Genomic DNA, 27412 nt, shown 5'->3' on the forward strand with positions numbered 1-27412 from the left:
GATGCATTCTCTAAATTGCTCCAATTGTTATTAGATTATTTTTATTATTATTGTTTGTGGTGACTTGAGCAAAAATATGTTCAGATTCATTAATTTCCCCCCCCCCCCTAGTAAGTCGGCTGCCTCCTGCCCAAGCAGGGTGACCCAAAAAGAAAGAAAAAAAAATACCCAAAAAGAAAATACTTTCATCATCATTCAACACTTTCACCTCACTTGTACATGATCACTGTTTTTGTAGAGGCGCTCAGATACAACAATTTGAAGCATATACTATAAAGATATATAACATATCCCTCCAAACTGCCAATATCCCAAATCCCTCCTTTAAAGTGCAGGCACTGTACTTCCCATTTCCAGTACTTAAGTCCGGTTATATAAAAATAACCGGTATCACTGAATCCCTTCACTAAATGTTACCCTGCTCACACTCCAACATTCAAGTACGGTGGACCCCCGGTTTACGATATTTCATTCCAGAAGTATGTTCAGGTGCCAGTACTGAACGAATTTGTTCCCATAAGGAATATTGTGAATTAGATTAGTCCATTTCAGACCCCCAAATTTACACGTACAAATGCACTTGCATAAATACACGTACATAATTGATCGCATTGGGAGGTGATTGTAAAGCAGGGGCCCACTGTATGTTGAATATATTAGTGAAGGCATATTTTAACCACGTCACTTACTATCATCATAACCATGCACTTAAATCCATTACTGCGGGTTCTCTCTTGGAGAGACATCCTCAAGACCTTATTAATATCCCCTTTATTAATACCTATCTTCCACTTATACACTTCGATCAGGTCTCCCCTCATTCTTCGTCTAACAAGTGAATGTAACTTAAGAGTCTTCAATCTTTCTTCATAAGGAAGATTTCTAATGCTATGTATTAATTTAGTCATCCTACGATGAATGTCTTCTAACGAATTTATGTCCATTCTGTAATATGGAGACCAGAACTGAGCTGCATAATCTAGGTGAGGCCTTACTAATGATGTATAAAGCTGCAGTATGACCTCTGGACTTCTGTTGCTTACACTTCTTGATATAAATCCCAGTAATCTATTTGCCTTATTACGTACGCTTAGGCATTGCTGTCTTGGTTTAAGGTTGCTGCTCACCTTAACCCCCAAGTCCTTTTCGCAATCTGTATGGCTAAGTTCTACATCATTTAACTTATAAGTACTAGGGTTATGGGCACTCCCAAGCTTCAGAACCTTGCATTTATCTACATTGAACTGCATCTGCCACTTTTCTGACCAAGAATAGAGTTTGTTTAAATCCTCCTGAAGTTCCATAACATCTACGTTTTAATCAATTATCCTACCTATCTTTGTGTCATCGGCGAATTTGCTCATATCGCTAGTAATTCCCTCATCAAGATCATTGATATAATTATAAACAACAACGGGCCCAAGACTGATCCCTGTGGAACGCCACTTGTTACAGATCCCCACTCGGATTTAACCCCATTTATGGACACTCTCTGCTTCCTGTCAGTGAGCCCTGACTTGATCCATGACAGCACTTTTCCCCCAATGCCATGAGCTGCCACTTTCTTTAACAGTCTATGGTGTGGAACTCTATCAAAAGCCTTACTAAAATCTAAGTAAATAATATCAAATTCTTTATCGTGGTCAACAGCCTCAAAAGCTTTACTGAAGAAAGTTAATAAATTAGTTAGACAAGACCGGACTTTGACAACAACTGATTTACTCCACAAATTGATGATGATGCCTTTAGCACTCCCCTCAGCCCTTTATACCTCAATCTCTTGCTACCCTCTACCCCTGCCCCGCTGTCCTCCATAACCTACTAATCATCCCTCTCCCTTTGCCACCCGATACTCTCGCTTCCTTCCCTGCCCTGCAGTGCTGTATGGCCCTTGTGGTTTAGCACTTCTTTTTTTATTATTTACTAAGGACACTTTCTGCAATGGTCGCTATATAGTAGGCCCACAGGGATCATACAGCACAAAGGGGACTAGGAGGTAGATTCAATCCAAGGGAATGGGTCCAGTTCCTTGGATCAAGAACCCCTTACTGGCATCATTGAACCTTCCTTAAGGGGAGTTAGTAACCCAGGATAATAGAAAGCTGTCTGACTCATTTCCTTTGGGGTCCTGTAATCCATTTTCCTAGGATAAGACCCACAAGTCAGCTAACACCTTGGAAACTTAGCACTAAGTGAACAGGTGTAAGAAAACATGCCTGTTTTCAACATGTCGGGATTGAGCCCAGGTCCTAACAACAACTGATGCCACTACCACTAGTCATGGGCACAACTTACGCTGTCATTGGAGTTCTCAATCCATACAGAATATAGGCTGCTAACAAGCAGGTCATACAGCACCTAGGGTAATGGGAGGCAATTAGGCTTAATCCAGGGTAGGGAACAAGTCCAATTCCTTAGATCAAGAGCCCCCTCACTGGCATGTTCTACTCATGGGGAGTGCTAAATCCACAAGTCATGCAGCACCTGGGTAAATGGATGGCATTCAGGCTTGATTAAAGGATTTGGAGCAAAAGTCCAATTCCTTAGATTAAGAGCATTGAGAGGCTGTTTCCTGGTAGCTACATTTAAATGTGTTTTTCAGACATGATTCTTAGATTTTAATTAAAACATACTATAATAAATTTGAAAGTATTTCTTACTGTATAAAAAATTAAAAGTTTTTCAAATAGTTTTGGTGTTGCTATGGCAATACCTGTGAATATACTACAATTACTGAACCCAAAATTAATGGATCAAGGATTTTAACAAGTGAAACTAGACAATTATATAACCATTCTTTTATTAAACAGCAATAAAAATATTCAAAGATACCAAATATCAATAAGGAAGATAGCTCCAGGAAAAGTACCCAAATATAAAATGTGAAAACAAATTTTTGATTCTTCACTATGATGCAGCAGCACCATTTGATACAAAGTGCCAGAGCTGGGATAACATTTTATAGTCATAAAGAGCGATACCTTTCCAACACCACATTATATACTCAGGACATACTGTGGCATACAAAGACATGAGCTGCACCCCAGATGTGCTTCATACACAGTCCAGGTCACTTTTACAGCAGCTCAGTTTTACAGTAGTGTAGCAACTTAGTCAAGCTGTAACCTTCATTGGTAGATAAAAAGAAAAATACAAATGCAGTGCTAAACTTGCACATCACTAAATGCTCTGCAAGACTATTGCAACAATTTTCTCGATCTGTAAAGTCCATGCTAGAACTTATGAAATATGATCAATCTCATTTGTATAGACAAAAGGAACTAAAAAGTGAATATGATCAGATTAAGTCCTAAACCCAAAAGGGTTGTACAGCACTGCACTGATAAGTGAAAAAAAGGGCTAAAGATGAACTTAATGTATTTACCTCTAGATAATAGCATTTTGTGGTGTGTAAATGAGTTGTGCAAGGTGTTTCAAGGACACTGCTATACACTTTTTATACCAATTATCATTAAATTTAGGGGTAAGTGCTAAACCCATGGGGACTGTTTGATCCAAGGGGAGAACTGGTCCAGCTCCTTTGATCAAGAACCCCCATACTGACATAAAACAAGCTCTGTTGAAGCATGCATACCAAATGAAAGCAGTGAATAGAGACTGACCCATGAAATGAACTTGTAGATAAGATTAGGCAAGCAAAATAATGTAATATGAAAGCCAGGGTAATTTCTGTTCTGAAATTAAATTATTTACCTTTTAACATTGCCTTATAAAAATCTGAATTTTCAGTTATTTTATGAATGAATATAATCTTCATAGTCCTGATACACCACTCCCAAGTATATTCTCTATTTAACTCGCTTAATAAACAGTAGCAATACTGTATCATTTCACCAAGGCTGAGGGACTGATCACCTCAAAACTACTGCTTCCGCTGTCGCCAGTATTTGACTGATACGTTGTTGTGCATGTAATGCATTTTGGCAATAGAGCAAAGTTGTATGACCCTTGTGGGTTTAGCACTTAGTTCTGATTATAATAATAATTTGGCAGTACAGATACCCAATTGTTGCACATGTTTTATTCATTAGCAGCAATAATGATTAACAAGTTTGTATATTGGATTTTTATAAGAATATCAAAGCAGCTACCAGAAAAACACTGAAGTAACACACCACAGAAGTCTATTCAAACAGGTATGGCAAGCATATGACATTGCAGCCACATTTATGTTGGCACATTAAAATGGTAAACCATAAAAATGAGTAAAATCAATATAACGTTGGCAGTGACAGCTGTTAAAATTAATGGTAATAAAAAAAAAATTGAGGTCACTTAATATAATATCAGAGGGTTATAAAGCAAAACATGAATCACTCACTTCATAAGTCTATTCATATTTTTTCATTTAGCTTTAAAATATATAATTAAATACAATCAAACAGATTTAGATTTTTATCTACCCAAAAAGGCTTAAATTGCACTTGCCAACTCTATATACCATCAGCAGTCATTAGTGAATCAAACTATTTTTTCATATAATTTGGCTGCAAGGCATACAAAATCTGGACTTTACACCTACATGTGAATATCATAAATCAACTCGTGCATCACTGTTACCAAAATATTACATGTCCTTTTCCAAGATATTCCATGACATTGGATGGAAGGTATGCCCATGACCAACCCAAACTCATCCTGGCAGTGTGGCCCTCCTCTGCAGATTATGTAGCCATATTTATTTCCACCTTAACACCTTTCCATAAATAATATCTAGGTTCTTTTTACATATTTACTGAGTAGCTTTCTTGACTTTTTTCTTAGCCTTCTTCTCTTTCTTAAGGCCATCCATATTTGAGCGAAGGAACTGGGCGAACTGAAGCTGGAACCTCAGAGCATCGGAAGCCGAAACCTACAGAATAAAATGTAAACAGTCAAAAACTAGAATTTTTCTTAAAAAAAAAAAAAAAAATATCACTAGTATATGAACATAAAATATTATACTATACAGTAGGGCCCCACTTATATGGCAGGTTAGGTTCCAGGCTACAGCCGTGAAGTGGAAATCACTGTAAAGTGGAACACCCTTTTTTCCACTTATAAATGCATATAAAAGCTAGATAATATATGTTAGTGTAAACCTGTTAAGTTAGCAATAGAACTAGGCATTAAAAAACACAATAAAAAGTAAAATACACACACTGTACACTTGTTACTTACCCTAAAATATTAATATGAGTGCACGAGAGGTGAGTGGCAGTGAAAAAGTTTTTCCATGTCAGCAATAAGTCGCTTTGTCTGACTTTTTTGGGTTATCATAGGTTCTTTACACTTATGCTGCTATATGTAACTGTATTTGATGGCTGTCTCAGACACTGACATACCTTGTTAGTAAGTTTGTTCAGGCATACACAAATAGATTATCATACATGTGTGTAGATATTGGCAGTTTGGAGGGATATGTTGTGTATCTTTATATGTTTATGCTTCTAGACTGTTGTATTCTGAGCACCTCTGCAAAAACAGTGATAATGTGCGAGTGTGGTGAAAGTGTTGAATGATGATGAAAGTATTTTCTTTTTGGGGATTTTCTTTCTTTTTTGGGTCACCCTGCCTCGGTGGAAGACGGCCGACTTTTATAAAAAAAAAAAAAAAAAAAAAAAAAAAAGTGTGTAGAGAACCTAGGATAACCCAAAAACTTCAGTTCACTAAGATTAATCATTTCTAACTTGGCACTTTAAGTAAGAGGCTTACGACTAATCTTTTTATCACAACTAAGCCTAGATGCCATCATCAACAAGAGCCAACTAGTTAATGAAATAGTAAACGAGAGAGAATGAGATACACGGAGTTCAGACAATATAAAAACAAACTGAATGGGTGGCGGGCGATCACACTGTCAGGCAAAATAAACACACATTAATACGTGTCCAATTTAAGTTCATTCATATATGTTTTATCTTTAGAAATCATATTTTTCCTACATTTTGTTCCAATGGTTTCTTGTTTATTATCTAAGAAAAACTGGAGTCGAAGTGATACTAGAAAATCTTTGTTTGCAAAGACTGGCAGACCAATGGAATGAATTAAAGAGATATCTAGTACCAACAAGTGCTACAGTATAATAATTCGAAATTTAAAAACTAATACAGTGGACCCCGCCTTACGATATTAATCCGTTCCTGAGAGCTCATCGTAAGCCAAAATTATCGTTAGCCGAATTAATTTTCCCCATAAGAAATAATGGAAATCAAATTAATCCGTTCCTGACACCCCAAAGTATGAAAAAAATTATTTTTTACCACATGAAATATTAATTTTAATACACACAAACTGAAGAAGACAATTACAATTACTACTCTACTAAGAATAGAATACATGACACATACCTTTATTGAAGATCCGGTGATGATTGATGGGATGGGAGGAGGGAAGTGTGTGGAAGTTATTGTTTAGAAGGGGAATCCCCTTCCATTAGGACTTGAGGTAGCAAGTCCTTTTCTGGGGTTACTTCCCTTCTTTTAGTGCCACTAGGACCAGCTTGAGTCTTGCCGGACCTCTGTTGCACAACAAATCTGTCCATAGAGCTCTGTACCTCCCGTTTCTTTAAGACTTTCCTAAAATGGGCCATAACATTGTCATTGTACAGGTTGCCAACACGGCTTGCAGTAGCTGTGTCAGGGTGATTTTCATCCATAAAGGTCTGCAGTTCAACCCACTTTGCACACATTTCCTTAATCTCTTTTTTCAATTCCATACTAATTCTCACCCTTTTTACCACACTAGAAGCTTTCTTGAGGTCCATGGTGACTTATTTTGCAGTTACAAGCACTAAAAACATGGGATGATGTGAAATGTACCGAATGTATGGGTAGATGCAACCACACTGGCTGGCTTGTAAACACTGGCGCTGAGGCCACACGTGGGACGTAAGGCGAGGAAAAATTTTTGCGTTCAAATGCTTCGTATGGCGGATTTAACGTAACGCGATGCGTTCATAAGGCGGGGGTCCACTGTATAATGAAATAATTATTGTGGATAGAACACTATGAACATAATTGTTTCTGTAGCTACAATAGGTAATTACTTAAAAGGCCCATTATATTACCACTGTACTAATCTTCTTATCCTTGGTTTTGGCTCGTAATAAACAACTGTATTCCTCAGGCTCTGGTAAAGGTTCAACGATGGACATCTTGCCATTCTTGAGCTTTCTGGGCTTAGGGTGTGGCTTAGTGCGGCCATCATCTGCAGAATAGTCAACATCTCAGTTATCCATGCCTAGTGTAATACTGTATTAATACTTCACACAAGTTACTCATATAAAAGACTAACACATTTTATAAATACGTACGTTTAAGAGATGTGAATACTGCAAGTACAGTTATGAAGAAAATGTTTCCCCATACTAATATTGTAGTTATTGATTTGGTTATATTTATACTGTGGCCAACTTCTACATCAAAAATTTTCTCCTTTCTTATGTTCTTATGTTCTATTCGATTAACGACTACAATTTTATACTGAATAATTTTTATTAGCCAGTCTCTTGGATTTCCATGAAAATTTGGTCCTAAAATATTATTTTTTTTGTACATATAAAGGAACTGATCATATAATGAAGCATTTTTCACTTAAAATTAAAGATTAACATGGCAGGAATATTCTCAGTCATATTTAAAGTCTTTCAATCAAAATAAAAAAATTTGAATAAAAAAATTAGTTTTGATTTTTTGCCTACATAATGTTTAAGGAAAATATATGCTACATATGGAAACTTCATGGTCTTATATTATTAAAAAAAGGCAAACCCAAAGCTTATTTAACCCTTAAACTGTCCAAGCAGATCTACATTCACATGCATAGTGCTCCAAAAGTAGATCTACGTTTCTTTTACATATTTTCAAGTATAAAAAAAAAAGTAGATGAAAGTTTTTTTACATGTTTTCAAATGTAAAAAAAAAAAAAGATGATCTACTTTTTTTTACATACTTTCAAATGTTGAAAAAATGAAGATCTACATTATGACAGTTTAAGGGTATTAATAACCATTCATATTGTCTGTGCAGTTTGGGATTTGCATCAATTCATCTTCTGGGCTTCTGAGGACACTGTTAAAAGATCTGGAAATACAGTCTGAAAAAGGAAACTGTTCAGTTTACAAAGTATTTTGACTTATAAGAGGAGGCATGTGGAACGTGAGCAATAATGAATCAATTGGTTATTCTATGCTCCATATATGGAAAGGTTTACACTTATACATAAGCAATAAAATATAATTTCTTGAAAAACTGTTCAATTAAAATTACTTGCACACTATATACCACATGTAGACATAAATAACATTCAGAACAAGTTAGAAAAAAATCTTGTAGTACGTATATTAAAAAGCCCATAAAGTTAATCATGGTATAATGTTCACCTAGGCAGATACCCAGGTCTTACTACTTCTCATTTCTATACACTACTCAACTTTAATAAATAAAATCATAGCCACAACCATAAGATAAGATATTTTATTTCAGCATGATACAATGTTTGTACAAAGGTGAATGACATTTAGGTGTGCATGCAGAAAGCCCCTTAATATGCAGAGCATTTCAGGCAAACTTAAGACTAACTTAGAGTAATAAGGCAAAGACAAGTTGAGTGGCTTTATACACTCTCTTAGGTGATTGTAAATATAAATTTAAGAGTTACAATGAATATCCTATTAGTACTACAATGAATATATCATTAGTACTACAATGAATATCCTATTAGTACTACAATGAATATCCTATTAACCCTTTCAGGGTCCAAGGCCCAAATCTGGAGTCACGCACCAGTGTCCAAGAATTTAAAAAAAAAAAATTGTTATTTTTTCTTATGAAATCGTAGAGAATCTTTTTGTGAAAGTAATAAAACAAAAAGTACGAAATTTGGTGGAAAATTGACGAAATTATGCTCTCGCGAATTTTGATGTGTCAGCGATATTTACGAATCGGCGATTTTGCCGACTTTGACTCCCATTTTAGGCCAATTACATTATTCCAATCAACCAAATTCTTAGCTATTTCACTAGTATTACTTCTATTCTATCGATTGAGCACAAGAAATCGCCAAGTCAACTGTTTCAACTACAAAATAAAGTGATCGGAAATTGTTAATTTGGCCAATTTAACACAAAGTTCGAAATATTCCAATTTCAAAATAGGGTCCAGAATAAACAATGTAGGCATTCCTGGCACTAAACTAACATTTCCTCTGTTCATTAGTTATGTTTTGAGGCTTTACAAATAAATTCCATTTTGATTTTTTATTCACATAATGAATTTTTATTCACACCAAAAAATAGAAGATTTACTGTTATGCAATACTGTAATAATTGTATAAATCTTTCTTTCAACACACCGGCCGTATCCCACAAAGGCGGGGTGGCCCAAAAGGAAAAACGAAAGTTTCTCCTTTTACATTTAGTAATATATACAGGAGAAGGGGTTACTAGCCCCTTGCTTCCGGCATTTTAGTCGCCTCTTACGACACGCATGGCTTACGGAGGAAGAATTCTGTTCCACTTCCCCATGGAGAATTGTATAAATATCATCACCATATTTGTGAATGTATATTAGACCCACCAGCTGACGTGTATTAGACGTATGAGGTCGTTTGTTTACTCTTGAATATCGGCAAAAATTTAACATTTCTGCTACTTTGAGCTCAGTTTCAAGCCATTTCCAGTGCTAAAACCAATCAAAATCATCTCTATTTCTGTAATATGTCTTCCATTCTATCAAATGAGACCAAGAAATCGCAAATACAACTATAAAAAACATACGAAAAAACACTGCAAAGTTGCTGTTTTAATCGAAAAATCATGATTTCATTTTTTTTCTCTCATTATACACAGTGTGCTGCAGGATCTGTTTTATGTGGTGCACACATACCACATAGATGTATTCTCTCATATCTAGGCCCAAATGTACCACTCACAGTTTATCAGAGTGAGCTGAGCTCATGGCGTAGATCTACGGTTTGGACCCTGAACGTAAAGCCGTAGATCTACGGGACGGACCCTGAAAGGGTTAATACATGCTATATAGATACTTGGGAGTTGACGTGTCGGCGGGTGGATTTATGAAGGATGAGGTTAATCATAGAATTGATGAGGGAAAAAAGGTGAGTGGTGCATTGAGGTATATGTGGAGTCAAAAAAACGTTATCTATGGAGGCAAAGAAGAGAATGTATGAAAGTACGTATAGTAGTACCAACACTCTTATATGGGTGTGAAGCTTGGGTGGTAAATGCAGCAGCGAGGAGACGGTTGGAGGCAGTGGAGATGTCCTGTTTAAGGGCAATGTGTGGTGTAAATATTATGCAGAAAATTCGGAGTGTGGAAATTAGGAAAAGGTGTGGAGTTAATAAAAGTATTAGTCAGAGGGCAGAAGAGGGGTTGTTGAGGTGGTTTGGTCATTTAGAGAGAATGGATCAAAGTAGAATGACATGGAAAGCATATAAATCTATAGGGGAAGGAAGGCGGGGTAGGGGTCGTCCTCGAAAGGGTTGGAGAGGGGGTAAAGGAGGTTTTGTGGGCAAGGGGCTTGGACTTCCAGCAAGAGTGCATGAGCGTGTTAGATAGGAGTGAATGGAGACGAATGGTACTTGGGAGCTGACTATCTGTTGGAGTGTGAGCAGGGTAATATTTAGTGAAGGGATTCAGGGAAACCGGTTATGTATTTTCAAATAGTCGGACTTGAGTCCTGGAAATGGGAAGTACAATGCCTGCACTTTAAAGGAGGGGTTTGGGATATTGGCAGTTTGGAGGGATATGTTGTGTATCTTTATATTTGTATGCTTCTAAACTGTTGTATTCTGAGCACCTCTGCAAAAACAGTGATAATGTGCGAGTGTGGTGAAAGTGTTGAATGATGATGAAAGTATTTTCTTTTTGGGGATTTTCTTTCTTTTTTGGGTCACCCTGCCTCAGTGGGAGACGGCCGACTTGTTGAAAAAAAAAAAAAAAAAATATATAGCTTCTATCAAGTTTAATTGTTTAAGGAATTACAAGTGTGATTATGATTAGAGGTAAAGGGGACACAATGTTTTAATGGTTGAGAAGATTACAGATATTAACCCTTAAACTGTCCAAGCAGATCTATGTTCACATGCGTAGTGCTCCAAAAGTAAATCTACGTTTTTTTTACATATTTTCAAATATATATATATATATATAAAAAAGTAGATCAAAGTTCTTTTTACACGTTTTCAAATGTAAAAAAAGAAAAGATCTACTTTTTTTACATACTTTCAAATGTTGAAAAAACATAGATCTATGTTTGGACAGTTTCAGGGTTAAGAATAAGATTATACTGTTTTATGTATGTTTGTGACACTGAGAATATGGATAAGTAGTTTTCACATATTTAGCTGATGCTGGGATATGTTAGGTAAAGAAGGTGTTTTTTAACGGTAGTTTCAAGGATGCTGGCTGAGACTGGCTCTGGAGTTTTCTGGCAGAGTTCCAGATTTTGGACCCTTTTATGTACATTGAATTTTTGTAGAGATTTTGCTGGACATGGGGAATTTCAGAGAGATCTTTGTGCCCAGTACAGTAGGATCCCTGTATCCACGGGGATACATTCCAAGGATCTGCCGTGGATACTGAAACCGTGGATAGTAGCAAACCCTATATGTAAGTCCTATACATACCTATTAAAGTTTAATTGATAAATTATGAACAACAAGTGGAGAATTATCTCTCTTTCACTGATGGGAAGCACTTCATGGTTTCTCTTAGGCTTTGAAGAACTGCCAGCTTTTCTACTTTTGCACTTTGGGGACATTATTATGCAAAATTACGAGGTATTTTTGGGCCACAGTAAACTGTGGATAACTGAACTGTGGATACTGAATCAGTGGATACGGGGGTTCTACTGTATTACGTATATCTATGGGTCCTGCTGCAACTATCAAGAAAGTGCTTTAGGTCGCGATTAATATTAGAATTTATTGTTTGGTAAATGTAGGATGAACAGTAGTAAGAATGAATGTTTTGTATAGCGAGTAGATTTAGGTCTTCGAAGAGTAAAGGTGGGGGGGGGGGGAGGGGTGCTGTTTTGCAGTGGACTGTGTTATGCAATTTATCATGGCTGAAGACCACCTCTGAGCTGGTCCCAGAATCACCAGCACATTACATCCCTTGTAACTGCACAAAACAACAATGGCCAGCACTATCTACAGCATCATCTGAGAGGAGGAGGAATGGGGAAAGGGGGATGGGAAAGCCACATACAATTCAGGTTTCAGAACCAATAGCCTTCCAGACATTAGTTTCCAGCTATTACCTGGAGTTTACCTGGAGAGAGTTTCGGGGGTCAACGCCCCCACGGCCCGGTCTGTGACCAGGCCTCCTGGTGGATCAGCCCCTGATCAACCAGGCTGTTGCTGCACGCAAACCAACGTACGAGCCACAGCCCGGCTGATCAGGAACTGACTTTAGGTGCTTGTCCAGTGCCAGCTTGAAGACTGCCAGGGGTCTGTTGGTAATCCCCCTTATGTGTGCCGGGAGGCAGTTGAACAGTCTCGGGCCCCTGACACTTATTGTATGGTCTCTTAACGTGCTAGTGACACCCCTGCTTTTCATTGGGGGGATGGTGCATCGTCTGCCAAGTCTTTTGCTTTCGTAGCGAGTGATTTTCGTGTGCAAGTTCGGTACTAGTCCCTCTAGGATTTTCCAGGTGTATATAATCATGTATCTCTCCCTCCTGCGTTCCAGGGAATACAGGTTTAGAAACCTCAAGCGCTCCCAGTAATTGAGGTGTTTTATCTCCGTTATGCGCGCCGTGAAAGTTCTCTGTACATTTTCCAGGTCGGCAATTTCACCTGCCTTGAAAGGTGCTGTTAGAGTGCAGCAATATTCCAGCCTAGATAGAACAAGTGACCTGAAGAGTGTCATCATGGGCTTGGCCTCCCTAGTTTTGAAGGTTCTCATTATCCATCCTGTCATTTTTCTAGCAGATGCGATTGATACAATGTTATGGTCCTTGAAGGTGAGATCCTCAGACATAATCACTCCCAGGTCTTTGACGTTGGTGTTTCGCTCTATTTTGTGGCCAGAATTTGTTTTGTACTCTGATGAAGATTTAATTTCCTCATGTTTACCATATCTGAGTAATTGAAATTTCTCATCGTTGAACTTCATATTGTTTTCCGCAGCCCACTGAAAGATTTGGTTGATGTCCGCCTGGAGCCTTGCAGTGTCTGCAATGGAAGACACTGTCATGCAGTTTCGGGTGTCATCTGCAAAGGAAGACACGGTGCTGTGGCTGACATCCTTGTCTATGTCGGATATGGCTCATGGCTATGGCTCATGTCTATATCATTAAGCATCATTAATCAAATCACAGCCCCAGGACCCCCACCAATTCAACCAACAGTGCTGGATTCCCTAAAGACCACACCCTACACTACCTAGCCCACAACTTATAGGCTGACTCTTAACATTAACAGAATAAGGCTTAGTAAAGCTGTCTATTGAAACAAAGTGCTGCCAATGAGAATGTCATTTGGCTAATAAAAGGAGAGGTCAAACCAAAGAGAATGTCAGTAGTTATACACTTTCAACTACTCCTAGATCTGCAACTTGTACTTCTGCCAGAAAATGGTTCAATCCCATTTGACTGATGCAATAGCCAGGACAGCACAATTAAGAGCATAAATTAAGGCAATTCCTCCAAAACTAAGGCAATTGCTCCAAAATTAAGGCATTCCTTCAAAGACAAACAATCTAAAGGAAAAATATCAACATCATTTTAAATCACAAATTATTCTTTGATAAGAATCTGTAAATTGAGAGGCTTTTCCCAATCTCCCTAAACAAAGGCTGTTTAACTCTACCACTGTCATAAAAGTAACTAAGTATCAGGAGTATAAATAAGCAAACATCTGAGACATAAGAATAAGATGTATGCTGGGATTATTCTGGCCCAATGATGCCTTGTTCCATTGCATGATGATCAAAATACAAAACAGTATACCTAGTTTACAATATTATAAAAGATTTCTCAAGTTAAGATGATGTACAGTAGATGCATGCATGCATGTATATATGTGTGTTTGTTTGTATATAAAACAAAAATTAACCACTGGCCATCTCCCATCAAGGTATGGTGACCCAAAAAATAGTAAACACATTATTTTTAAAGCAATACATAGTTGGCTTGCCATAAGTGTGAAGACATTACAGTTATTTAACTTATTAAAAATGTTTCATAATGAGCTGCATTCAACTCACATCTCTTTATTGTTACTGTCACCTCTCCATGTGTTCGGGCATTGTGGAACATCAGTGTCAGCTCTGACATAAACTGAAAAAAATGCAATATAAATAGAATTAGAACAAACTACTGTATAGCATGCGACTTACTTACCACACATAATTACTCTAATGTCCTTGCAATACTAGTTACCTTTGTTTTGCCCAAAACAGAATATTGTGGGAATAGATTCTGATAAACCACTACAGAATCACAGCTTAACAGTTTCACTCCCAAGATATATATACTTCACCTGGTCTTCCCTACCATTCCCATATTCAGTAAATGCCGTCTTGTGCCTTCTCATCCTGACTGACTCCTGTTGTCTAAATCCTAGACCTAGAGGGTCATGTTAGGTTAATGCAGGGAAACCTTTCCTAAACATGACACTATACATATTTATAAAACAGCCACATACAACTACAGACCTGATCAATGTGTACTAGATAAATGTGAAGCGAGAGCTTCACATAGTGAAGCTCTCGCTTCAATGGGTCTGTTGCTGAATGGTGTAGATGAGAAGTGCTACGTAACCCATTAATGCGGCCTAGACAAATTCCCCCCAATGAATTCAAATGGGCCTGGTCTGGGGCCAGGTTATGGGGGCGGTGACCCCCAGCAGCTTTAAGTTTATTCAGGTTCATACACACAAATAACAAATTATCATAAATACCAACATATCCTAGGTAATCTACACATATACTGCTATGTATGATAATTTATGTAACTGTATTTATGTGTACCTGTACCTGAATAAAAACTTACCAGCTTCTAGGGGTCACCGCCCCCGCAACCCGGTCCAGTTATAACCTCACCTTTCTATAATTATACTGACTTTTTAAATAATATAATATAGCGGTAGCGGTAAATTTTAGACATACATATCTATAAACAATGCAATTCCTGCATTAGTGGAGGTGAAGCCAGATTGTGTCCCCAGCAGCAGTTGTCTTGGTCACGCTGACCTCCACACTACATATATACCCCAGGAACACATCACATACATATGTATCAAGTGTTAAGAGTAAGGTATAGTGCAGTATAGTGACTCACCACGTCAGTTGACAAGCGAGGTTGCTCCATCATCAACATCCACCTCCACACTGCCTCACTTCATTCATCCAACAATGAATGCTGTTATTTAAGGCTCTTAGTGTTTTCAACCTCAAATAATCTCGCAAATATCTGTTCTTTGCACATTTAGAGTATTATTTAAATAAGTAAACAATTATCTGGTTTGCAAGAAATTAGAAGTAAATGTTGTATAGTACTAAGAACAGTTGTTGTTCCATGTTATATAAAAATACAACTGTCATTACCATATAAATATGTATATATATATATATATATATATATATATATATATATATATATATATATATTATTATTATTATTATTATTAAAGCCATACAGAATTACCTAATAGAATACTCAATTCTCTTGTACTCATTGTAACTCATCTAATGACCATAAAGCTTCCTGTGAGACAAATATATTCAATAATAATAATAATAATAATAATAATTTTTATTTTGACATGCTACATGGTTGTACAAATAAATATATAACAGCTGGGTGCTCATACCAAAAGTCACTCTGTATGTGGAGCATTTCGGGCAAACTTAATTTTAACTTAATATTAATACGGCAATTACAGTTCATATGGTCATTAGATGAGTTACAATGAGTACAAGAGAATGGAGTATTCTATTAGGTAATGCTGTATGGCTTTAATAAGTCTAGTAGAGCAGTTCAGTATAGAATAATTACAGTTTTGATATAGTTTATTTATTTATTTATTTATTTATTTATTATTATTTGGACATGATACATAGTTATACAAAAGAAATACAGTAGTTGAGTGTATATGCCAAAAGCCCCTTGTATGCAGAGCATTGTGGGCAGCTTAAAATTAACTTAAGATTAATTAAGCAATAATATATTGGGTGGTAAAAATACAGTAAACAAAATATAACATGAATTACAAATGAGTATTTCTAATAAGAGGCTTTATAGTTGTACAGTAATACAAAAAAACAAGCAAAAACAATTTACAGTATGAAGTATAGCAATTTATCAATTAAAAAGTAATCCATTTTAAATATAAGTAAGCATAAATAAAATAAATAAGTTACATGTGAAAATTGGAAGACAGTACTCCATGCTCTATTACACCTCTAACTCCAGTAAATACCCACTAACACCCTTATAGCCTCACATCACCCCAAGATCATTATAAAAATATGTTATTTTCTTACTCAATAACTTAATTATTTATTAACTTAGGGTGAAGATAACAGTATTTAGATTGCTACTGCAGAGGTTAGTGTTGCAACTCTTGCATGGCGCCGGTCACCCACCCAGGGTAGTGACGCACATAATACTACTCCCTGACGCCTCACTCGCACACTTATGCTGATTAGTTTAATAGCGTTGATTACTTTTCTATATACGTGTCACTGGACACCCACAAGGTTTATATATATCAGGTGTATAACTTGCATATACACGGAACACCAAGAGGAAAGGTTGAATACGACTCGTGCTGCGGTGGCTTTTAATTATATCAACAACACAATGGGAAAAGAAGTTTTTTTTTTTTGTTTCCGAGGACGTCAAGTCTGTTTGAAGAGGAATTTGTTAAAGTGAGAGTATTATGATGGATGTGGAGAGACTTGAGGCAGTGGTATATTAAGAGGCTTGTGTGTGTGTGTGGTGGTTCAGGCAAGATGTGGATGTTTGCGGTGGGGTTCATGGTTCATCTGATATTTTTCATGTCAGTGTTTGACATATACTTCAGGACACCACTGAGCCATGGTATGACCCCACACCTACACCACCAACACCCAGCAGCACACAGACTAGTCCTCATAGTTGCTGATGGCCTCAGAGCTGATGCTTTCTACGACTATACCAACCACACCACCAGGGCACCATTTTTAAGGTATATACTGCACTCGGTTTTTTTTTTCTTCGGGGAAGTTCCTTAACGCTAGTGAAGGGCTCTTGATGCGAGACAGTTGACCTGCTTTACCCTTCCTGAATTCCTCCAATTCCCTCATGCGGTTTAACCCCTACAGGTTTTAGCACTTTACCCATGAATGCGGTTTTGATCCACGGAATTGGATCTTCCCTTCCCTTCCCTTCCCTTCCCTTCCCTTCCCTTCCCTTCCCTTCCCTTCCCTTCCCTTCCCTTCCCTTCCCTTCCCTTCCCTTCCCTTCCCTAGATCGAACCTGATTGCCCTCCCACTCCTCCAGGCAGGAAGGGGAATCCTAAACCCTAATAGGGGGTAAAGGCTGTTTTGTGCATGAGGGGCTTGAATTTCCAGCAAGCGTGCATGAGTGTGTTAGGAGTGAGTGGAGATGAATGGTTTTTATGATGATGTGTAAGCAAAGTAACGTTTATGAACGAATTCATGGAAACCCGTTAGTTGGACTTGAGTCCTGGAAGTGGAACGTACAGTGCCTGTGCTCTGAAGGAAGGGTGTTAATATGTTGCAGTTTTTTATCTGTAGTGTAGGCATGCCTCTGGCAAGACAGCCCCTCAAGGAAGGTTCCTTGATGTTGGTGAGGGGCTCTTGATCTAGGGAATCGGATCTGTGCTCCAGTTTCCTGAATTAAGCCTGAATATTTTCCACAGTCCCCCCACAGGCACTGCATAATCCTATGAGTTTAGCACCCCCCCTTGATTATTATAATAATCTGGCAAGACAGTGATGGAGTGAATGATGATTAAAGTACTTCTTCTTTTTTTGGTCACCCTGCCTTGGTGGGAAACGGCTGATGTGTTAAGATAAAAGAATTCTCACTGCTGTTATTCACATTGCTACTTTGTCTGCCTTGTTGTCTGCCATAATCTCAGGTTCTCGAAGTGCATAGCCTTCTCATGGAGAGGCATGCTGCACCGTGCCAGAGGATTGTCAAATTGTCTGGACACTGCAACATATTCTGATTGATTGCTCCTTTAATTAGAAAGCACACCAGCATAATTTCAGACACCTCAGATTTCCTGACATACTTACTCTGTCTTCCTTGATTGTGTTACCAGTGCCATGGACATGCTTTCCAAATTGACACTGGTTTGCTCCATTCTTTCAGCCAGTAATCTCTCAACACACCTGTCTCTTCCCCTCCCCTCTATCACTTCTCCTTCTGTCATGCAGTGTGTATGACCCTTTTAGATTTCTTTCTTTCTGTGAAAATAATAATACTGTAATTAATAGTAGTAATGATAATGTATCCATCACATCTGTATCACATTATCACAGACAACAATTAGTAGCACCTTATTCATGAAGAACATTTAGTAGCACCTTATTCATGAACATTTATTAGTTTCTGGATTTGTCGAGTCATTTAAGGCCATACTCTTCAGTATTGAAGAATTATTGTACCTCCCTAGTAGCTGCTGTTCACATCCTCCACTTTTCTTCAAATTTGTCTTGAACTATCTCTTTCAGAAACAATATAATTTTTATTGTCAAAGGAAATACCATAAAATAATCTTATGTGTTTGTAGATCTGTTATTGAGACCCAAGGAACATGGGGAGTGTCACACACACGGGTACCCACGGAGTCTCGACCTGGCCATGTTGCAATCATTGCTGGCTTCTATGAAGACCCCAGTGCCATTGCTAAAGGATGGAAAGAGAATCCAGTTGAGTTTGATTCAGTTTTCAATGAGAGTCGCCACACTTGGTGTTGGGGTAGTCCAGATATTCTTCCAATGTTTGCTGCTGGTAAGTTACAATCACCATGGTCTGGTAAGTTACAATCACCATGGTATTCTCTCTGACTTGGTCCCCTAGGTTACAGCCACACATGATTACCTAGTTGTGATTACAAGTACTAAAATGAAATGAAAATATCTCCAAATTGTAGAAGTAAATTATGTGGGAGTATTTTGAATATGATTAGCAATTTTGCATTTGATAATGTTTGTTTGGACTTAGCTACAGTGTTTCTCAACCCATTTTTAAATAGTTTGTGAGACAATAGGGTTGGTCACTACCATCTGAGAGCAATAATGCTCAGTGATTTTTGTATAGTTATACTCCCTTAATATAAGAAAATGCTTGGTAATATTGCAGCCATGGCTGCTTTTTGCATGTTAGTACCCTTTTGTAATCCCGCTCTTAACAAATAAACCTTTGAAAATAACCAACATAAATTAAGGCCATCTGTTTCAACCAAATAGCATTTTGACATTAATCCAACAATATACAGTCGACCCTCAACTAACGGCAACATTTAGTAAAGGCAATTTTGTCTAACGGCAGTTTTTGCCGTAGAAAAAATGCCTGAACCAACGGCAAAAAACTTAACCAGCAACATTCGTCCGGAACCTGTCGATGTGTGCCCAGCCACTCCAAGAGTCAGTGTGCCATTCTTTACAAGCTGTTGCAGTCGGTTTCCACGTGTGCCTCCCATCCATTTTGGATTATTCCAATGTTTCTAGTGCTTGTAACTGCTAAAGAAGCCACCATGGACTCCATGAAAGCTTCTAGAGCCAGCCCTTTGGTAAAGGATGTGAGAAACACGATAGAATTCAAGAAAAAGTTTGTAGAAAAATATGAAAGTAGTGGTGGTGGTAGAGGGTGGTACTGGTTATGATGGTGGTAGTGGTTGTGATGGTGGTAGAGGGTGGTACTGGTTGTGATGGTGGTAGAGGGTGGTAGTGATGGTGGTAGAGGGTGGTCCAGTGATTCTCAAGCTGGTCCTAGTGGCATTACAAAACCAAGAAGGGAGGTAACCCCACCAAAGGACTTGGTACCTGAAGTCTTTATGGAAGGGGATTCTCCTTTCAAGCAATAGACAATCCTGAATCTCCCCTGCTGCTGGCACATCACTCATCAACAACTCCACAATAAAGGTAAGTGGCATTTAATTATTGTTTATTTCATGTAAAAAAAAAAAAATTTCAGACTTTGGGATGTTAGTAACGGATTAATTCTATTTCCATTATTTCTTATGGGGAAAATTATCTCGACCAACGGTAAGCCCTCTGGAATGGATTAATGCCATTGGTTGAGGGTCTACTGTAAATATATTTGTCACACATGTGGAAATGCAAAAGCTTTATAGCAAACATTTTTTCAAAGCTAATGAGGTTCAATTTATTTACAAATGGGCTAACCCAGTCTTGGATTAGGCCAACAACTGCTGACACTGCTTCGTCTTTTTGGCTACTGTAGCTCTGTATGATGAATATCTAATTTGTTACATTACACTATGTCTCATAGCTGTCCTAGAAATACACTGCCATGCTTAGGTGTTAAGCAGTATATACCATGTGATAGCTCTTGCTTTCAGGCTGAATTGGGCTTTGCCTCCAGGGATCTTAAATCCTCAGATATATGCCCAAAGAGATTGTGCTGGCCATCAGTCCCAAGAATTGGTTGTTCTTTATTAAAGAATGCATGCACATCAGGATAATTCTCTGGGAGAGTTTCCATTTGAGCCAGCTGCACAGACTTTTGCCTAGCATAATTCATCTTATTGTAGCCACAACACCATGAGATTATTGTTCTTACAGCATATAGCTGCAAGACCCAGTTCCCCTCAAGAAAAGCATGTAGAAGGTGAAGTGCTACATCCTCTATCATGTCTTTCCATGAATCACATTAGAAATACTCTCCTATATGTGTAACTTCTGATCAGTTTATTGCCCAGTTTAGATTTAGATTTTTTTATTTCCTTGCAAGTTTACAATGTGGTTGACATATTGTAGGAAGTATATATACATAGGTAGTTTACAGCGAGGGTTTACAATGATTTGTAGTGCAAAGAGAGCCACTATCATGCCTTGGCATTACGGGCAGTCCAGACTTAACAGATTACTTAACACTAGACATACAAATCATAGTTTGATCAGGTTGCACTAATTATACAATAGGTTATACTTATGTCAAATATATATTATTCAACATTTGCATTAAAATATTTGCGTTAAAATATGAGAATTTATTGTACTCTGAGGATTTACTTTTGGGGGTTCTGAGGCTAGGGGAGTAACACAGTGAGCAATTATAATTTGAAGCAGTGGAGAATGTACCTTGAGTGTGCCTTGTGTACCTTCCATGTTTATGTGCACTAGCATCCAGCTCAAACACAAGCATGCACAACTATTTTGCCATTGATATCAACTCATCATGGAGAATTCTCACTTGTTTCTGCAGCTATTATACTTTTTCTTCCCTCCTGTGAGAATGGTGATAGCCTTCTAGATTCACAGGTTACATGCCTAGAAGTTCCATGAAACTGGAAACTGAATAATACAGAGTTCAGTTTAGGGATGACTGAATAATTGAATGTATTCACTGATTACTCATTGGTAAAAATGTTGGGTGATTCAAACCTACAATAATTTGTAGGATGACTGTATACATGCACCTTGCTTGACACACAAATTGTGTTTTCTGTCTCTCATGCTTTGGGGGCCCAGTCCCAGGACCCATTACATACCTCTGTAATCTGTAAATACCTTTGTAACTTGTCATGATTGTGACTAGACCTACCTGGAGTTCATTACCTTTGTAAATTGTGAGTTCATTACCTTTGTAAATTGTGAGTTCATTACCTCTGTAACTTGCTCAGCTATCAAAACTTTGGAGTCCAGTCCCTGGACCAATTATGTACCTCTGTAATCTTTTGACTACCGCCCACAGGATGGGTATGGGGTGCATAATGAACTTATTAAACTAAAACTGTCTCTCATGCACAGTGTGACCAGCAGTAAATAGCATGGCACTTCAGTGTTGACAGTTTTGCTGATCAACCTCACTTATTAATTAAACATTCTTTGTTGTTGGAGATCACTGATCTGTGTTTCACTGCCTTGAACAATCATGGTGCTCTTTTTGCTTACACTGTTCAGTGTGAGTTGAGTGGATTGATGTGGAGTATTCAGCATGTTTTACAGGGGTTATGTTGTGGTTGGTGGTGTTGATAAATTCGACAAATAACTATAGCATTGAATAGAGCCAAGGTTGTACAGGTTTGCCATCACAAATCTGGCAATCAGACATCCGGTTCCATCAGTTATTCGGCACTAATTTCGGCTAGCATAATTTCAAATTTCCAGGGTCACCTCACCAGCCTGCGGGTACTGTTTGGTGGCACTACTTGCTGCATAAGTCATTCCAATTTCTTTTTCTCCATTTATTGATATAACCTGCTTACTTTTAGCCCTAGCCATTGCTCCAACGAATAAAATAATGCTTCTCGTTGTGTAAAGCACTTACACATTGTCCATTAAAGATAAGGTGGCTTTGAAGCCACTGCCATTTGCTATGAGCTCAGTCTCTTGATGCAGGGAAATATGCTTCATTATTATGCTAATATCAACACTACGGCATATTTGCCTATCACAATTGATCTAATATGACATAATAAACAATATAAATAACATAAAAACATGTTAAATACTCCGGAATGAATAATATTTGGCATAATACTGAGCAGTTTGACGGAGGTATGAAGAGGATATGGGATACAAGTACCATTCTATCCTTGTCTTGGGGGCTTATATTAAAGAAAATGTAGTATAGCACAGGGCTAACTGTGATATACACTCGTCCTGCACCATAAAACTGAAACATAAAAGCTATTTTCTCTACACAGATTATCACACATAGCAGCATATGTGTAGAGGGCCTAGGATAACCCAGAAAAGTCAAAGTGGCTTATATTTAGTACCTGGCTTGGGCTAACCATATATGATTTTGGTAAATATTTGATTCCCAGCCAGGGAATCGAATCCCAGCCAGGGATGTGTGTTTCTTTACACCTGTTGTCTGTGTTCACCCATCAGTAAATGGGTACCTGGTTGTTAGTGGACTGGTATGGGTCTTATCCTGGGACACTGACCTAATTTTCCTGAAATGCTTAGCATAACAAGGGGGCTTTCTATATAGTAGTATGTCACTGATGTCGGCTAGGCCTGTATACCATGTACATGTACGTGTAGTAAATATATTATTATTATTATTATTTTTTTTTTTCTCTCAGTTGTTTGTTGGGCTGTCTTAATGAAACTTGGGCAATGTATGATGGAAAGATGCTTCTTAACATACACCAAAAATGAAAGAAATCAGAGCATAAATAACACAGTTCACTTCTCGGCCATTAGCGGCCCCATAGCGGGATATTTTCATATGGTTTTTATGGTTGTATTCTCGTTTTTTGGTCTCGTTTGATAGAATGGAAGATATATTACAGAAATAGACATGATTTTGATTGCTTTCACAATGAAAAGTACCTTGAAAACTTGCGCTCACAGTAGGGGATATGTTCGATTCTTTAGCAATGTTCAAGAGTCACCATCTAATACATGTACGCCTGCCAGTCCAAATTCCAATACGGAGTCAAGAATGGGTTGACATTATTTATACAGTTACAATAATGCAGTAGTCTGCATAGCAGTAAATCTTTTATTTTTTGTGTGAATAAAAATTCCAAATGGTAAGCAAGAGTAATATAAGAGGGGCTTGGAGCCGTGACAAATAAACAGAGAAAATGTTATTTTAGTGCCAGGAATGTCTGCATTGTTTATTCTGGACCCTATTTTGAAATTGGCATCTGTTGAAATTTTTGTAAAATTGGCCAAATTGCCAATTTCTGACCACTTTATTGGGTAGTTGAAATAAGTGAATGGGCGAGTTCTTGTACTCAGTTGACAGACTAGAAGTAAGTAAATAAGTGAGTTTATTCAGGTACACACAAATACAGTTACATGTAGGTAGATTATCATACATAGCAGCGTATGTATAGAGAACCTAGGATAACCCAAAAAAAAGTCAGTGACTTATTTCCAGTACCTGGCTTGGGCTTGCCATATATGATTTTTGGTAAATATTTTTTTTTCTCAGTTTTGTTGGGCTATCGTATTGAAACTTGGGCAATATTTGATGGAAAGATGCTTCTTAACCCTTTCAGGGTCCAAGGCCAAAATCTGAAGTGGTGCCCCAGTGTCCAAGAATTTAAAAAAAAAAAAAAAATTTTATTTTTTCTTATGAAATGGTAGAGAATCTTTTTGTGAAGGTAATAAAACAAAAAGTACGAAATTTGATGGAAAATTGACGAAATTATGCTCTCGTGAATTTTGATGTGTCAGCGATATTTACGAATCGGCGATTTTGCCGACTTTGACTCCCATTTTAGGCCAATTACATTATTCCAGTCGACCAAATTCTTAGCTATTTCACTAGTATTACTTCTATTCTATCGATTGAGCACAAGAAATCGCCAAGTCAACCATTTCAGCTACAAAATAAAGTGACTGGAAATTGGTAATTTGGCCAATTTAACACAAAGTTCAAAATATTCCAATTTCAAAATAGGGTCCAGAATAAACAATGTAGGTATTCCTGGCACTAAACTAACATTTCCTCTGTTCATTAGTTATGTTTTGAGGCTTTACAAATAAATTCCATTTTGAATTTTTATTCACATAATGAATTTTTATTCACACCAAAAAATAGAAGATTTACTGTTATGCAATATTGTAATAATTGTATAAATATCATCACCACATTTGTGAATGTATATTAGACCCACCAGCTGGCGTGTATAAGACGTGTGAGGTCGTTTGTTTACTCTTGAACATCGGCAAAAATTTAACATTTCCGCCACTTTGAGCTCAGTTTCAAGCCATTTCCAGTGCTAACACTAATCAAAATTATCTCTATTTCTGTGATATGTCTTCCATTCTATCAAATGAGACCAAGAAATCACAAATACAACTATAAAAAACATACGAAAAAACACTGCAAGTCGCTGTTTTAATCGAAAATCACTGTCTGTTTTTTTTCTCTCATTATACACAGTGTGCTGCAGGATTTGTTTTATGTGGTGCACACATACCACATAGATGTATTCTCTCACATCTAGGCCCAAATTTACCACTCAGTTTATCAGAGTGAGCTGAGCTCATGACGTAGATCTACGGTTTGGACCCTGAACGTAAAGCCGTAGATCTACGGGACGGACCCTGAAAGGGTTAATGTACAATGTACACCAAAGACTAAAAAAAAAAAAAAAAAAAAAAAAAAAAAAAAAAAAAAAAAAAAAAAAAAGATAAATAAGGGAGTTCACTTCTCAGCCATTAGCTGCTTATTTGCGGTATATTCTCGTGTGGTTTTTATGGTTGTATTCTCGTTTTTTTGGTCTCATTTGATAGAAAGGAAAATACATTGATTGGTTTCATGATGAAAAGTACCTTGAAATTGAGCTCAAGGTAGCAGAAATGTTTGATTTTTGCTTTTGTTCACTGAACTTTGTGTAAGTCAAGTTGGTTAATTTTATTAACCCATAAATGGTCCAAACGTATATATATGTCCTCTACCATAGTGCCCCAACTTTTTTGAGAAAAAAAATTGTTTTTTTAATAGGAAAAAAGAGCATATGGTACCCAGGGATCCCCAATTATTTTAATATGGCACACAGTGAGTGCACACACCCATTCTCTCATGTCTAGGCGACTCAGGCTTATCGTGGCAATGTTGAATGTATGACAAATAAAATGTATATATACGTTTGGGGCACTAGCGGTAAAAACGTATATTTACGTTTGGACCGTTTACGGGTTAAGTGTATTCTAACCTAATCATTCAGTAATCCGGCAAACTCAGTAATCTGGCACACTACAGGTCCCAATGTTGCCGGATTTGTGATGGAGGACCTGTATCACAATCTTAAAGATGCTCTTTAGTGTTCTCAAGTTATCATGGCTATACATAACTGAATAATCATATGTAAACTACCATCAGTCAGCCTTTGTATATTAAAAGTGCTACTCTTCACTCCCTACCTTATAGAAAATGGGCAGCTTGAATGATGATTGGCTATTCCATTCTCTGACATGCCTTGGTATTTATATTAGAGCAGACACTGTATATACTAGGTTTTAGCAGACAACTAGGATTCTGAAGATTCAGACTAATCAAAAAACAACCAGCAAACCTGGCCAAGAAACAGTACCTACAAAGCACTCTCCATCAATCAACTGCATCCCTACCTAAGAATCGCCAGTACCAACCTACCAGTTCCCTCCACTGGATGAAAAGACCGTCATTTTCCATGCCATTGTCCGCCCCACTATGAAGTAAACCATGCAAAAGCTCGCCCATAACCTCCTTATTGGGAGGATAAAGTATAACCACTACCCATCATACAACATCTTCCAAGAAATTCTCAATATCCCTGAAAGATAGGCACACCTACAGAAAACAAGTATGACACATGCCAGTAATGTCTATATTATTTATTTTGCGCACTATTTTTTTTTTTTTTAATTTTATGTAAAGTTGGCCAAATTACCAATTTCTGTGCACTTTATAGAACAGAGAGCATACTAGCAAAATAGCTAAGAATTAGGTAGAATGCAGCAATGGAATTGACTTAGAATATGGCTTAAAATGGGTAGAATTGCTGATGTGTAAATTGCTCCCAGATTATGAACTTTGTGCATGCATAATTCTGTAAGTTTTCCATCAAATTTTATTCGTTTGCAGAGTAAGCATTATGCTCAGAATACACGTACTATAATAGCAAAGACAGCAATCAGTTGAAATGAAACAATATTTGCTTCTTTTGGGATATTAAATAATAAATAACTGACACAAATATTATTTCATTATAGGTGCTGAAAGAGGCCATATAGAAACATTTATGTATAAGGCTGAAGAAGAGGATTTTGCCAGCAGTGATGCTTCAAAACTGGATAAATGGGTATTTGAGCATGTGAGAGAATTCTTCAAAGAGGCCTCAGAAGATGTAAGGCTCCTTGAGCAAATCCGTAAAGACCGCAATATTTTCTTCCTTCATCTTCTAGGGCTTGACACCAATGGACATGCCCACAAGCCACATTCAGAGTACGTTATTTATTTTATGTAAATAATGAATATTTACATACAGCACTGTAGATGAATGGTTCAGAGAACCGACACGGTGATAAATTAGACACGTGCAACTCTCGGGTATCTTTATTGAGGAAACGTTTTGCCACACAGTGGCTTAATCAGTCCATACAAAGGAGAATTGTGAAGAACAGGAGGAGTTTGAGGTAATCAGTCCCTCAGCCTTGAGTCGATGTGGTCAGTCCATCAATCTTGAAAAGAATACAGCATATCTGCAGAGAAGTAGCTTATATACCGT

At 37.5% G+C, this 27412-nt stretch overlaps 2 protein-coding genes across 6 annotated transcripts in view; one reads left to right on the forward strand and one right to left on the reverse strand.

Annotated features, from left to right (window-relative positions):
- Positions 1-2783: 2783 nt before the first annotated feature.
- Positions 2784-15494, reverse strand: Srp14 (signal recognition particle 14). 3 transcript variants are annotated; one of them, XM_053787411.2, is made up of 4 exons: positions 15310-15494; positions 14235-14307; positions 7073-7209; positions 2784-4873 (listed from the first exon to the last, which is right to left on the reverse strand). In XM_053787411.2, exons 1-4 carry the CDS (start codon positions 15346-15348, stop codon positions 4754-4756), a joined length of 369 nt encoding a protein of 122 aa, XP_053643386.1. In that variant the 5' UTR covers positions 15349-15494; the 3' UTR covers positions 2784-4753. The 3 variants fall into 3 exon arrangements, with proteins under 3 accessions (XP_053643386.1, XP_053643385.1, XP_053643387.1); XM_053787410.2 differs by having other exon boundaries at positions 7070-7209; positions 15310-15461; XM_053787412.2 differs by lacking the exon at positions 15310-15494 and adding an exon at positions 15138-15253 and having other exon boundaries at positions 7070-7209.
- Positions 15495-16577: 1083 nt separating this feature from the next.
- The window catches only part of PIG-N (Phosphatidylinositol glycan anchor biosynthesis class N), a 64007-nt gene continuing 53172 nt past the window's right edge, over positions 16578-27412 (forward strand). For 2 of the 3 annotated variants that reach the window (XM_053787413.1, XM_070092253.1), the window contains exons 1-3: positions 16578-17200; positions 18776-18996; positions 26898-27129. In XM_053787413.1, the coding sequence (XP_053643388.1) occupies positions 16920-17200; positions 18776-18996; positions 26898-27129 (734 nt within the window). In that variant the 5' untranslated portion in view covers positions 16578-16919. The remainder of the gene's footprint in view (positions 17201-18775; positions 18997-26897; positions 27130-27412) is intronic. The other variant, XM_053787414.2, reaches the window with a different exon arrangement.

Source organism: Cherax quadricarinatus, chromosome 39 (assembly GCF_038502225.1).
Source record: "Cherax quadricarinatus isolate ZL_2023a chromosome 39, ASM3850222v1, whole genome shotgun sequence".
NCBI lineage: Eukaryota > Metazoa > Arthropoda > Malacostraca > Decapoda > Parastacidae > Cherax > Cherax quadricarinatus.